The sequence below is a fragment of the Salmo salar genome, chromosome 23, assembly GCF_965601325.2.
Source record: "Salmo salar chromosome 23, fSalSal1, whole genome shotgun sequence".
NCBI lineage: Eukaryota > Metazoa > Chordata > Actinopteri > Salmoniformes > Salmonidae > Salmo > Salmo salar.
The window spans coordinates 50,100,685-50,116,268 of NC_138313.1; the positions used below are offsets into that span (position 1 = coordinate 50,100,685).

The 15,584-nt window shown below is 43.3% G+C and overlaps 1 protein-coding gene across 1 annotated transcript in view; it reads right to left on the bottom strand.

The window, feature by feature from the left end:
- tle3a (TLE family member 3, transcriptional corepressor a) overlaps window positions 1-15,584 on the bottom strand; it is a 110,670-nt gene that overhangs the window by 20,173 nt on the left and 74,913 nt on the right. The window contains exons 9-13 of the mRNA XM_082968208.1: window positions 12,722-12,838; window positions 12,349-12,399; window positions 10,318-10,464; window positions 9,044-9,176; window positions 3,157-3,314 (exon numbers count right to left, since the gene is read on the bottom strand). Coding sequence (XP_082824334.1) covers window positions 3,157-3,314; window positions 9,044-9,176; window positions 10,318-10,464; window positions 12,349-12,399; window positions 12,722-12,838 — 606 coding nt within the window. The remainder of the gene's footprint in view (window positions 1-3,156; window positions 3,315-9,043; window positions 9,177-10,317; window positions 10,465-12,348; window positions 12,400-12,721; window positions 12,839-15,584) is intronic.

Below are 15,584 nucleotides of genomic sequence, written 5' to 3' on the forward strand. Positions count from 1 at the left end.
ACACCTGGGAGCCAGAAATCTTTCTGATTGAGAGGGGGTCAAATACTTATTTCCCTCATTAAAATGCAAATCAATTTAGAACATTTTTGACATGCGTTTTTTCTGGATATTTGTTGTTGTTATTCTGTCTCTCACTGTTCAAATAAACCTACCATTAAAATTATAGACTGATCATTTCTTTGTTAGTGGGCAAACGTACAAAATCAGCAGGGGATCAAATACTTTTTTCCCCCCTCACTGTACATGGAAAGCCTGGTGAAGTCAATGGTAGAAAGTAGATCCAAACGGGGTGGAAACCCTGTTTAAATCGGTAACGCCTCGCAACACGTCAAACCAATCAAATGCCTTGCTTGGACGGAGCTCAAAAGGTACCCGGTGGATGTTGGGTATAGACCTCATCAGCTGGATGTTGGGTAATGCCTTCATAAGGTGGATGTTGGGTAATGCCTTCATCAGCTGGATGTTGGGTAATGCCTTCATCAGCTGGATGTTGGGTAATGCCTCCATCAGCTGGATGTTGGGTAATGCCTCCATCAGGTGGATGTTGGGTAATGCCTTCATCAGGTGGATGTTGGGTAATGCCTTCATCAGGTGGATGTTGGGTAATGCCTTCATCAGGTGGATGTTGGGTAATGCCTTCATCAGGTGGATGTTGGGTAATGCCTCATCAGGTGGATGTTGGGTATAGACCTCATCAGCTGGATGTTGGGTAATGCCCTCCATCAGGTGGATGTTGGGTAATGCCTTCATCAGGTGGATGTTGGGTAATGCCTCCATCAGCTGGATGTTGGGTAATGCCTTCATCAGCTGGATGTTGGGTAATGCCTTCATCAGGTGGATGTTGGGTAATGCCTTCATCAGCTGGATGTTGGGTAATGCCTCCATCAGGTGGATGTTGGGTAATGCCTCCATCAGGTGGATGTTGGGTAATGCCTTCATCAGGTGGATGTTGGGTATATGACCTTCATCAGGTGGATGTTGGGTAATAGACCTTCATCAGGTGGATGTTGGGTAATGCCTTCATCAGGTGGATGTTGGGTAATGCCTCCATCAGGTGGATGTTGGGTAATGCCTTCATCAGGTGGATGTTGGGTATAGACCTCAGGTGGATGTTGGGTAATGCCTTCATCAGGTGGATGTTGGGTATAGACCTCATCTGGTGGATGTTGGGTAATGCCTTCATCAGGTGGATGTTGGGTATAGACCTCATCAGGTGGATGTTGGGTATAGACCTCATCAGGTGGATGTTGGGTAATGCCTTCATCAGGTGGATGTTGGGTAATGTCTTCATCAGGTGGATGTTGGGTAATGCCTTCATCAGGTGGATGTTGGGTAATGCCTTCATCAGGTGGATGTTGGGTAATGCCTTCATCAGGTGGATGTTGGGTAATGCCTTCATCAGGTGGATGTTGGGTAATGCCGTCATCAGGTGGATGTTGGGTAATGCCTTCATCAGGTGGATGTTGGGTAATGCCTTCATCAGGTGGATGTTGGGTAATGCCTTCATCAGGTGGATGTTGGGTAATGCCTTCATCAGGTGGATGTTGGGTAATGCCTTCATCAGGTGGATGTTGGGTAATGCCTTCATCAGGTGGATGTTGGGTACATGACGATCATCAGGTGGATGTTGGGTAATGCCTCCATCAGGTGGATGTTGGGTATAGACCTCATCAGGTGGATGTTGGGTATAGACCTCATCAGGTGGATGTTGGGTAATGCCTTCATCAGGTGGATGTTGGGTAATGCCTTCATCAGGTGGATGTTGGGTAATGCCTTCATCAGGTGGATGTTGGGTAATGCCTTCATCAGGTGGATGTTGGGTATAGACCTCCGTCAGGTGGATGTCGGGTATAGACCTCATCAGGTGGATGTCGGGTAATGCCTTCATCAGGTGGATGTTGGGTATAGACCTCATCAGGTGGATGTTGGGTATAGACCTCATCAGGTGGATGTTGGGTAATGCCTTCATCAGGTGGATGTTGGGTAATGCCTTCATCAGGTGGATGTTGGGTATAGACCTCATCAGGTGGATGTTGGGTAATGCCTTCATCAGGTGGATGTTGGGTAATGCCTTCATCAGGTGGATGTTGGGTAATGCCTCCATCAGGTGGATGTTGGGTAATGCCTCCATCAGGTGGATGTTGGGTAATGCCTTCATCAGGTGGATGTTGGGTAATGCCTTCATCAGGTGGATGTTGGGTAATGCCCTCATCAGGTGGATGTTGGGTAATGCCTTCATCAGGTGGATGTTGGGTATAGACCTCATCAGGTGGATGTTGGGTAATGCCTTCATCAGGTGGATGTTGGGTAATGCCTTCATCAGGTGGATGTTGGGTAATGCCTTCATCAGGTGGATGTTGGGTATATGACCTCATCAGGTGGATGTTGGGTAATGCCTTCATTAGGTGGATGTTGGGTATAGACCTCATCAGGTGGATGTTGGGTAATGCCTTCATCAGGTGGATGTTGGGTAATGCCTCCATCAGCTGGATGTTGGGTAATGCCTCCATCAGGTGGATGTTGGGTATATGACCTTCATCAGGTGGATGTTGGGTAATGCCCTCATCAGGTGGATGTTGGGTAATGCCTTCATTAGGTGGATGTTGGGTATAGACCTCATCAGGTGGATGTTGGGTATAGACCTCATCAGATGGATGTTGGGTAATGCCCTCATCAGATGGATGTTGGGTAATGCCTTCATTAGGTGGATGTTGGGTATAGACCTCATCAGGTGGATGTTGGGTATAGACCAACTTCTGGATAGTTTTTACTGCAGGTTTTCTTCCATTTTCAAAGTAGCATACGGAACAACTCTCCAAAATGTTTCTATCTGGTCGTAAAACTGTGACGAACATAACATAATGCTTATACGGGCATGTGGGTGGGAGGGTTCTTGAAAGGTAACATCCAATAAAAATGTACCTGCTGGAATCCAGCTGCCCATTCGAAACAGTTTTGGCTAAAACAAAATTCTCCCCAAAAAAAAAAGGAGGCGCGACAACAACGTGATTTTGGACATTTTAGCAACACGAGACTATCTATAGTAAACGCCTACAAAAACTAAAAAGATACAGCATCATAATACCTATATGATTACTCACACAAAACCCACACCGAGATTAGATGCGAACACTAGGAATCCGCAGTATATCTCACCATGGGTGATCGTCCATACGCAGCGGCGGCAGCACTCATCTGAGGAGAGATGTGTAGTCCAGCGTAGACCCCAGGGCTGGTCAGACCTCCATTTATATCATGATGGTGACCCATCATAACGAAGGGAGGGTACAGGGGAGTCCTCAGGGCCGGGGCCGCTGGAGAAGAGGATGCAGTATATAATTACTGTTGTTGATGTTATGAATACACACAGTATATTTGGCAATATATAACGTCATGCCGATAAAAGCATTGAAAGTGAACTGAGACAGAAGTAGAAACAGAGAGAGATGGAACACATTACTATTAAATACGCCCAGGTCACAGCAGAATTGTATTTTATTTAACCTTTATTTAAACGAGGCAAGTAAGTTAAGAACAAATTCTTATTTACGATGACGGCCTACAAACGGCTAAACCCAGACGACGCTGGGCCAATTGTGCTCCGCTCTACGGGACTCCCAATCACGGCCGGATGTGATACAGCCTGGAATCGAACCAGGTACTACAGTGACGCCCCTTGCGCTGAGACACAGTGCCTTAGACCGCTGCGCCACTCGGGAGCCCACCATAGATATATAATAGTGCCAGCCAAAGCCCTTGGCTTCCTGATAGGCCTGATGCCAGTGGGTGTGAGAGCAGCATCACGAACACACAGGCTCCATGCCCAAACAAATAGGCACTATTGTCATGACATGAACCATTTTGAATTTGAAAAAAAAAACTGAATTGAGAAAGCGAAACAGAAGGAGCGAGAGAGGAGAGAGAGACATTACTAAAGAAATACAGCCAGATCAGTCACAGTAGAGAGGAGAGAGAGACATTACTAAAGAAATACAGCCAGATCAGTCACAGTAGAGACATTACTAAAGAAATACAGCCAGATCAGTCACAGTAGAGAGGAGAGAAAGACATTACTAAAGAAATACAGCCAGATCAGTCACAGTAGAGACATTACTAAAGAAATACAGCCAGATCAGTCACAGTAGAGACATTACTAAAGAAATACAGCCAGATCAGTCACAGTAGAGAGAGAGACATTACTAAAGAAATACAGCCAGATCAGTCACAGTAGAGACATTACTAAAGAAATACAGCCAGATCAGTCACAGTAGAGAGAGAGACATTACTAAAGAAATACAGCCAGATCAGTCACAGTAGAGACATTACTAAAGAAATACAGCCAGATCAGTCACAGTAGAGAGGAGAGAAAGACATTACTAAAGAAATACAGCCAGATCAGTCACAGTAGAGACATTACTAAAGAAATACAGCCAGATCAGTCACAGTAGAGAGAGAGACATTACTAAAGAAATACAGCCAGATCAGTCACAGTAGAGACATTACTAAAGAAATACAGCCAGATCAGTCACAGTAGAGAGGAGAGAAAGACATTACTAAAGAAATACAGCCAGATCAGTCACAGTAGAGAGGAGAGAAAGACATTACTAAAGAAATACAGCCAGATCAGTCACAGTAGAGAGGAGAGAAAGACATTACTAAAGAAATACAGCCAGATCAGTCACAGTAGAGACATTACTAAAGAAATACAGCCAGATCAGTCACAGTAGAGAGGAGAGAAAGACATTACTAAAGAAATACAGCCAGATCAGTCACAGTAGAGACATTACTAAAGAAATACAGCCAGATCAGTCACAGTAGAGAGAGAGACATTACTAAAGAAATACAGCCAGATCAGTCACAGTAGAGAGAGAGACATTACTAAAGAAATACAGCCAGATCAGTCACAGTAGAGACATTACTAAAGAAATACAGCCAGATCAGTCACAGTAGAGACATTACTAAAGAAATAAAGCCAGATCAGTCACAGTAGAGAGGAGAGAGAGACATTACTAAAGAAATACAGCCAGATCAGTCACAGTGGGGAGAGACATTACTAAAGAAATACAGCCAGATCAGTCACAGTAGAGAGGAGAGAGAGACATTACTAAAGAAATACAGCCAGATCAGTCACAGTAGAGACATTACTAAAGAAATACAGCCAGATCAGTCACAGTAGAGAGGAGAGAGAGACATTACTAAAGAAATACAGCCAGATCAGTCACAGTAGAGAGGAGAGACATTACTAAAGAAATACAGCCAGATCAGTCACAGTAGAGACATTACTAAAGAAATACAGCCAGATCAGTCACAGTAGAGAGGAGAGAGAGACATTACTAAAGAAATACAGCCAGATCAGTCACAGTAGAGAGGAGAGAAAGACATTACTAAAGAAATACAGCCAGATCAGTCACAGTAGAGACATTACTAAAGAAATACAGCCAGATCAGTCACAGTAGAGAGGAGAGAAAGACATTACTAAAGAAATACAGCCAGATCAGTCACAGTAGAGAGGAGAGAAAGACATTACTAAAGAAATACAGCCAGATCAGTCACAGTAGAGACATTACTAAAGAAATACAGCCAGATCAGTCACAGTAGAGAGGAGAGAAAGACATTACTAAAGAAATACAGCCAGATCAGTCACAGTAGAGAGGAGAGAAAGACATTACTAAAGAAATACAGCCAGATCAGTCACAGTAGAGACATTACTAAAGAAATACAGCCAGATCAGTCACAGTAGAGAGGAGAGAGAGACATTACTAAAGAAATACAGCCAGATCAGTCACAGTAGAGAGGAGAGAAAGACATTACTAAAGAAATACAGCCAGATCAGTCACAGTAGAGACATTACTAAAGAAATACAGCCAGATCAGTCACAGTAGAGAGGAGAGAAAGACATTACTAAAGAAATACAGCCAGATCAGTCACAGTAGAGAGGAGAGAAAGACATTACTAAAGAAATACAGCCAGATCAGTCACAGTAGAGACATTACTAAAGAAATACAGCCAGATCAGTCACAGTAGAGAGGAGAGAAAGACATTACTAAAGAAATACAGCCAGATCAGTCACAGTAGAGAGGAGAGAAAGACATTACTAAAGAAATACAGCCAGATCAGTCACAGTAGAGACATTACTAAAGAAATACAGCCAGATCAGTCACAGTAGAGAGAAAAAAAGAGGTAGCCACACACTCAGTCACAGATGCAGAACACAGAGACCATTCAGCTAAGCCCTTGGTTTCCAGAGAGGGCTGCCCTGCCAGTCTAATGGCAGTGAGAGTACTAACCCATCGCCTCAATTGAAAATAACATAAATATCTGGAAATAATTTCGTTTATTTTTGTGTTTTTTGTTGCATTTAAAATAAAACAATGCGTGTTTGCTCTGGGGGTTGATCACTTCAATCTTGTGGCGGGGACCAGTACCAGGACCAATACCGGGACCAGTACCAGGACCAGTACCAGGACCAATACCGGGACCAATACCGGGACCAGTACCAGGACCAGTACCAGGACCAATACCGGGACCAATACCGGGACCAGTACCAGGACCAGTACCAGGACCAATACCGGGACCAGTACCAGGACCAATACCGGGACCAATACCAGGACCAATACCGGGACCAGTACCAGGACCAATACCGGGACCAATACCAGGACCAATACCGGGACCAGTACCGGGACCAATACCGGGACCAGTACCAGTACTGGGACCAATACCGGGACCAATATCGGGACCAATACCGGGACCAGTATACCGGGACCAATACCGGGACCAGTACCGGGACCAGTACCAGTACCAATATCGGGACCAGTACCAGGACCAATACCGGGACCAATACTGGGACCAGTACCAGGACCAATACCGGGACCAATACCGGGACCAATATCGGGACCAGTATACCGGGACCAATACCGGGACCAATACTGGGACCAGTACCGGGACCAATATCGGGACCAATACCGGGACCAGTACTGGGACCAGTACCGGGACCAATATCGGGACCAATACCGGGACCAGTACTGGGACCAGTACCGGGACCAATATCGGGACCAGTATACCGGGACCAATAACGGGACCAATACTGGGACCAGTACCGGGACCAATATCGGGACCAATACCGGGACCAGTACCGGGACCAATACCGGGACCAATACCGGGACCAGTACCGGGACCAGTACGAATGGAAATGTATGTACTCACTACTGTTAGTAGCTCTGGTTTAGAACATCTGCTAAATGACTAAAAACTGTCAAATGTGGTCTTGACTCTCAGAGTTGCAGAATTGGGATGAAAAGTCAATATTTTTGGCTTATAGATAGCCAGCTATATATGGCTGTTTGGATTCAAATCATTTATTGTTTCATCTGTCGGGAAGAATTACAACACGAGAGAAGAAGAAGGGCAGAAGAGGCTCCGGGATTGTTCTGAACCACTGCTTCTCAGCAGCCATGGATTTACCCAGGTGGGTGCTACATGTTGGACCATGGAGGAGCGGTACCTACGGAGGAGCGGTACCTACCTACGGAGGAGCGGTACCTACGGAGGAGCGGTACCTACGGAGGAGCGGAACCTACCTACGGAGGAGCGGTACCTACGGAGGAGCGGTACCTACGGAGGAGCGGTACCTACGGAGGAGCGGTACCTACGGAGGAGCGGTACCTACGGAGGAGCGGTACCTACCTACGGAGGAGCGGTACCTACCTACGGAGGAGCGGTACGTATGGAGGAACTGACTGTTGGAGAAACAGGTGAGATGTACTGATGAAGCGCTCCGGGCCTGTTCGGCAGACGTTTAGGCTTGTACACCGGGGGAAATAGCAACGGGATGGCTTTTCAATAGCATTTAAATTATTTATTTGAAGTTTTTCAATAAATTGTTATATTTGTAGCTACTTTTAAAGTAAATACCTGCACTTAACTTGTGCAATACGTTAGGAGATAAAGCAGAGCCAGTTCTTCACTTCACCTGTCACATTATCTTACACACAACAAAAATACTAAAATACAAACGCAACATGTAGAGAGTTGGTCAATTTTGAGGGAGCAGTGCAATTGGTACGCTGACTGCAGGAATGTCTCCTCGAGCTGTTGCCAGATAATTTAATGTACGTTTCTCTACCATAAGCCGCCACCAAAGTCGTTTTAGAGAATTTGGCATAGTCGCTTGTAGAACTCACCAAAATGACATTCTGTAGCTCCTTTTATTTATTTATTTCACCTTTATTTAACCAGGTAGGCAAGTTGAGAACAAGTTCTCATTTATAATTGCGACCTGGCCAAGATAAAGCAAAGCAGTTCGACAACATACAAAAACACAGAGTTACACATGGAGTAAAACAAACATACAGTCAATAATACAGTAGAGAAATAAGTCTATATACAAAGTGAGCAAATGAGGTGAGATAAGGGAGGTAAAGGCAAAAAAGGCCATGGTGGCAAAGTAAATACAATATAGCAAGTAAAACACTGGAATGGTAGATTTATAATTTGAAGAAAGTTCAAAGTTAAAATATAAATAATATGGTGCAAAGGAGCAAAATAATAAATAAATAAATACAGTAGGGGAAGAGGTAGTAGTTTGGGCTAAATTATAGATGGGCTATGTACAGGTGCAGTGATCTGTGAGCTGCTCTGACAGCTGGTGCTTAAAGCTAGTGATGGAGATAAGTGTTTCCAGTTTCAGAGATTTTTGTAGTTCGTTCCAGTCATTGGCAGCAGAGAACTGGAAGGAGAGACGACCAAAGGAGGAGTTGGCTTTAGGGGTGACCAGAGAGATATACCTGCTGATATACCTCCTAACTATATATGTGGAACTTTATGAGCTGAACTGCTTGTCTTTGCAATAAGTTATTTTTGTTTACGCACATTATCGTATTTAGTTAGCCTCCATCGAAACTTGTGCTAATTTCATTAGCATTCGGGTAATAGACTACTTTTGACCAGAGCTCTATGGGCCTAATTAAAAGTAGTGCACTAGATGGGGGAGTGGGTTGCATTTGGGGACACAGGCAGAGATTGCCAGTGGGAGTGCAGTACTAACCCAGAGCCTCCATGCCAGGGGGTTTGCCCAGGACGGGCCGCAGCCCAGGAGTGGTGGAGGTGCCTGGGGTGGGGGCGTCGCTACGAGGGGTGGGGGTGGTCGACTTCAGGCCTGGCATTGATGACTTGTCATTCTGCACAAGAGGAGAGAGAGAGAGAGAGAGAGAGGGACAGAGAGGGGAAGACAGAGGGAGAGGGATAGATAAGAGAAATGGAGAGATAGAGATTAACAACTGCTCTTCAGTGGCTTTAGCCATAACTGTCTGTTTCCCTGTCCTGTCTGTTTCCCTGTCCTGTCTGTTTCCAGTAGATGACTGAACATCAGCCAGAGAGATACTATGATAATACTGTAGCTAGGCTCCTGTCTTCTAGTTGCTGTAGAATCAATCTGCCTATCTGTCTCTAACAGCTCACTGGATTTAACTAACCCAACATTTTATAGTTATATATTTCTGCCCTGTAAACAGATTAATATACGAGTTCTTAGGGTCCTGGTGAAAAGTAGTGTCCTAAATAGGGGAGTTTAGTGCAAAGCAGTGAGGGAGGGATAGCAGGCTTAATCTCTATTGTAACTAATAGGGTTTTTAATAAATAGCCGTTTCTAAACTCTGGAAGGACTACGGTGGTTGTCACAACTACATTTTATCACTGAATCATCCCGTCCTATCCCTTTCCAGTTTCATAGCTCTCTCGTCTCTCTCACACACACACACACACACACACACACACACACACACACACACACACACACACAGTCACACAGTCACACACACATAGTCACACACACAGTCACACAGTCACACACACATAGTCACACACACAGTCACACACACAGTCACACAGTCCCCCAGCACACAGTCCCACACACAGTCACACAGTCCCACACACAGTCACACACACAGTCACAGTCCCACACAGTCACACAGTCCCACACACAGTCCCACACACAGTCCCACACACAGTCCCACACACAGTCCCACACACAGTCACAGTCCCACACACAGTCCCACACACAGTCCCACAGTCCCACACACAGTCCCACACACAGTCACACACACAGTCACAGTCCCACACAGTCACACAGTCCCCCAGTCCCAGTCCCACACACAGTCCCACACACAGTCCCCCGCCAGCCCACACAGTCCCACAGTCCCACACACAGTCCCACACACAGTCCCACACACAGTCCCACACACAGTCCCCACAGTCACAGTCCCCACACAGTCACACACACAGTCACAGTCCCACACACAGTCACAGGACTTTTATGTTTACATGGTGTTCCTTGTTCTTGGAGGAGGGCGTGCTGCTGGACGACGCTACAGAGGCGGGGCTGGTGGGCGTGTCCTTCTGGGGGCGGGGCTTACCGATGCTGTTCCCCTCGGGCGAGTGAGCGGGGCTAGCCCGAGGGGTAGCGGGGTCCTGGAGTAAACAAACAAATAATAAACAATCACTCTGACGACACGCCTAAGTAACTATGGTAACACACTTGCAGGACAAACCACGCCCAATAACATCCAGCAACTACACCCCTTATTGTACTAAGTCACTGAGACGTGCCGGGATACAGTACAGTTGAAGTCGGAAGTTTACAAATAACTTTCGCCAAATACATTTCAACTCAGTTTTTCACAATTCCTGACATTTAATCCCAGTAAAAACTCCCTGTCTTAGGTCATTTAGGATCACCACTTTATTTTAAGAATGTGAAATGTCAGAATAATAGTAGAGAGAATGATTTATTTCAGCTTTTATTTATTTCATCACATTCCCACTGGGTCAGAAGTTTACATACACTCAATTAGTATTTGGTAGCATTGCCTTTAAATTGTTGAACTTGGGTCAAACGTTTCGGGTAGCCTTCCACGAGCTTCCCACAATAAGTTGGGTGAATTTTGGCCCATTCCTCCTGACAGAGCTGATGTAACTGAGTCAGGTTTGTAGGCCTCCTTGCTCACACACGCCTTTTCAGTTCTGCCCACACATTTTCTATAGGATTGAGGTCAGGGCTTTGTGATGGCCACTCCAATACCTTGACTTTGTTGTCCTTAAGCCATTTTGCCACAACTTTGGAAGTATGCTTGGGGTCATTGTCCATTTGGAAGACCCATTTGCAACCAAGCTTTAACTTCCTGACTGATGTCTTGAGATGTTGCTTCAATATATCTACATCATTTTCCTGCCTCATGATGCCATGTATTTTGTGAAGTGCACCAGTCCCTCCTGCAACAAAGCACCCCCACAACATGATGCTGCCACCCCCGTGCTTCACGGTTGGGATGGTGTTCTTTGGGTTGCAAGCCTCCCCCTTTTTCCTCCAAACATAACAATGCTCATTATAGCCAAACAGTTCTATTTTTGTTTCATCAGACCAGATGACGTTTCTCCAAAAAGTACAATCTTTGTCCCCATGTGCAGTTGCAAACCGTAGTCTGGCTTTTTTATGGAGGTTTTGGAGCAGTGGCTTCTTCCTTGCTGAGGTTATGTTGATATAGGACTCGTTTTACTGGGGATATAGATACTTTTGTGCCCGTTTCCTCCAGCATCTTCACAAGGTCCTTTGCTGTTGTTCTGGGATTGATTTGCACTTTCGCACCAAAGTACGTTCATCTCTAGGAGACAGAACGCATCTCCTTCCTGAGCGGTATGACGGCTGCGTGGTCCCATGGTGTTTATACTTGCGTACTATTGTTTGTACAGATGAACGTGGTGCCTTCAGGTATTTGGAAATTGCTCCCAAGGATGAACCAGACTTCTGGAGGTCTACAATCTTGTTGCTATTAGTATAGACTACTGAGTATTACACCTGTATTAATACACCTGTATGTTGCTATTAGTATAGACTACTGAGTATTACACCTGTATTAATACACCTGTATGTTGCTATTAGTATAGACTGAGTATTACACCTGTATTAATACACCTGTATGTTGCTATTAGTATAGACTACTGAGTATTACACCTGTATTAATACACCTGTATGTTGCTATTAGTATAGACTGAGTATTACACCTGTATTAATACACCTGTATGTTGCTATTAGTATAGACTACTGAGTATTACACCTGTATTAATACACCTGTATGTTGCTATTAGTATAGACTACTGAGTATTACACCTGTATTAATACACCTGTATGTTGCTATTAGTATAGACTACTGAGTATTACACCTGTATTAATACACCTGTATGTTGCTATTAGTATAGACTACTGAGTATTACACCTGTATTAATACACCTGTATGTTGCTATTAGTATAGACTACTGAGTATTACACCTGTATTAATACACCTGTATGTTGCTTACCTCATTGGACACATCTACGACCAGGTCATCACTCTTATCCCCATCACTGTCCTATAGAGAGGAACATTGGAGAAACAGTCAAAATGACATGAAATACCTTTCTGTAAACCAGCACATCTACTGTATTCATTCCAATCAATTGTGTCTGTCAATAGCCCTGAATCCCCAATCAACCCCAGCCCCTGAGCACTACTGTAGATCTGAAGATTGGATTGGTGTAAACAATGTGGGCATAGCTCCATCTTGCCCTCTGATAGGCCAGTTGGAATTGTTGCCATATTGCATACACCTATTCAGCCGTCTCAGATCTAGTGCCTTGGGGGCTAGGAGCTAAGGGTTATGGGTCGATATATGGGACTGAGGGGGAACTTGCGTATCTGCTCATATTGTCCTTCTCGTCCAATTTGCGTTTCTTAGAGTCCAGACTGTAGTCGGAGGAGCTGTGTTTCTCACTGGCTGTCCTCAAGCTGTCGGCCGGGGAGACGTTATTCTGGAAGAAATGCAGACGTATAACATCCACGTGATAATTCAGTCTTTAAAAATATGTTAATCCTATTGCGGTTCACACTTTGACAAGTTCATCTGCTTTCTATAAAATGATTAACGAGACATGAGGTTTGTACTATAATCCCTGGGTTTAACCCAGAAAGGGAAATGACTGGTCGTTTCACGCTGCTGCCACAGGGATTAGCACCACGGATAGCCTTCACGTTAGAGCGTTGGACTAGTAACCTAAAGGTTGCAAGATCGAATCCCCAAACTGACATGGTAAAAATGTGTCGTTCTGCCCCTGAACAAGGCAGTTAACCCACTGTTCCCTGGGCGCCGAAGATGTCGATTAAAGCAGCCCACCCCTGCACCTCTCTGATTCAGAGGGGTTGGGTTAAATGCGGAAGACACATTTCAGTTGAATGCATTCAGTTGTACACCTGACTAGGTATCCACCTTTCCCTACAGCAGAGCTGATTGTAATTTCATTACAATTAAAGAAAAGACTTGGACTACATGATACAGGTCCCTCTATATTATTATCTGGTCCCTATATATTATTATCTGAATCATCTATATTATTATCTGGTCCCTCTATATTATTATCTGGTCCCTCTATATTATTATCTGGTCCATCTATATTATTATCTGAATCATCTATATTATTATCTGGTCCCTCTATATTATTATCTGGTCCCTCTATATTATTATCTGGTCCCTCTATATTATTATCTGGTCCCTCTATATTATTATCTGGTCCATCTATATTATTATCTGAATCATCTATATTATTATCTGGTCCCTCTATATTATTATCTGGTCCATCTATATTATTATCTGGTCCCTCTATATTATTATCTGGTCCCTCTATATTATTATCTGGTCCCTCTATATTATTATCTGGTCCCTCTATATTATTATCTGGTCCATCTATATTATTATCTGGTCCATCTATATTATTATCTGGTCCCTCTATATTATTATCTGGTCCATCTATATTATTATCTGGTCCCTCTATATTATTATCTGGTCCCTCTATATTATTATCTGGTCCATCTATATTATTATCTGGTCCCTCTATATTATTATCTGGTCCCTCTATATTATTATCTGGTCCCTCTATATTATTATCTGGTCCCTCTATATTATTATCTGGTCCATCTATATTATTATCTGGTCCCTCTATATTATTATCTGGTCCATCTATATTATTATCTGGTCCCTCTATATTATTATCTGGTCCCTCTATATTATTATCTGGTCCCTCTATATTATTATCTGGTCCCTCTATATTATTATCTGGTCCATCTATATTATTATCTGGTCCCTCTATATTATTATCTGGTCCATCTATATTATTATCTGGTCCCTCTATATTATTATCTGGTCCATCTATATTATTATCTGGTCCCTCTATATTATTATCTGGTCCCTCTATATTATTATCTGGTCCCTCTATATTATTATCTGGTCCCTCTATATTATTATCTGGTCCATCTATATTATTATCTGGTCCCTCTATATTGTTATCTGGTCCCTCTATATTATTATCTGGTCCCTCTATATTATTATCTGGTCCCTCTATATTATTATCTGGTCCCTCTATATTATTATCTGGTCCATCTATATTATTATCTGAATCATCTACATTATTATCTGGTCCCTCTATATTATTATCTGGTCCCTCTATATTATTATCTGGTCCCTCTATATTATTATCTGGTCCCTCTATATTATTATCTGGTCCCTCTATATTATTATCTGGTCCCTCTATATTATTATCTGGTCCCTCTATATTATTATCTGGTCCTCTATATTATTATCTGGTCCTCTATATTATTATCTGGTCCCTCTATATTATTATCTGGTCCTCTATATTATTATCTGGTCCCTCTATATTATTATCTGGTCCCTCTATATTATTATCTGGTCCCTCTATATTATTATCTGGTCCCTCTATATTATTATCTGGTCCCTCTATATTATTATCTGGTCCCTCTATATTATTATCTGGTCCCTCTATATTATTATCTGGTCCCTCTATATTATTATCTGGTCCCTCTATATTATTATCTGGTCCCTCTATATTATTATCTGGTCCCTCTATATTATTATCTGAATCATCTATATTATTATCTGGTCCCTCTATATTATTATCTATTCGGTGGGCCACCGCTGCTTAAAATGTCATTTTTTAAATTTATATAACCCTTTAAAGCCAGATGTGTTATATATATCACAGTGTGTTTAAAATCAGGTCTTCAACCTTTTCTAGCATGAGAGCTACCTTTTTTTTCTGGCTTTCAAATAGGAACATTCTTCTCTTCTCCCCTGCAACTCTTCCCCTGGTCCTTAGAGAGAAAGTAGTGTACTATGTTGTCAACTCTTCCCCTGGTCCTTAGAGAGAAAGTAGTGTACTATGTTGTCAACTCTTCCCCTGGTCCTTAGAGAGAAAGTAGTGTACTATGTTGTCAACTCTTCCCCTGGTCCTTAGAGAGAAAGTAGTGTACTATGTTGTCAACTCTTCCCCTGGTCCTTAGAGAGAAAGTAGTGTACTATGTTGTCAACTCTTCCCCTGGTCCTTAGAGAGAAAGTAGTGTACTATGTTGTCAACTCTTCCCCTGGTCCTTAGAGAGAAAGTAGTGTACTATGTTGTCAACTCTTCCCCTGGTCCTTAGAGAGAAAGTAGTGTACTATGTTGTCAACTCTTCCCCTGGTCCTTAGAGAGAAAGTAGTGTACTATGTTG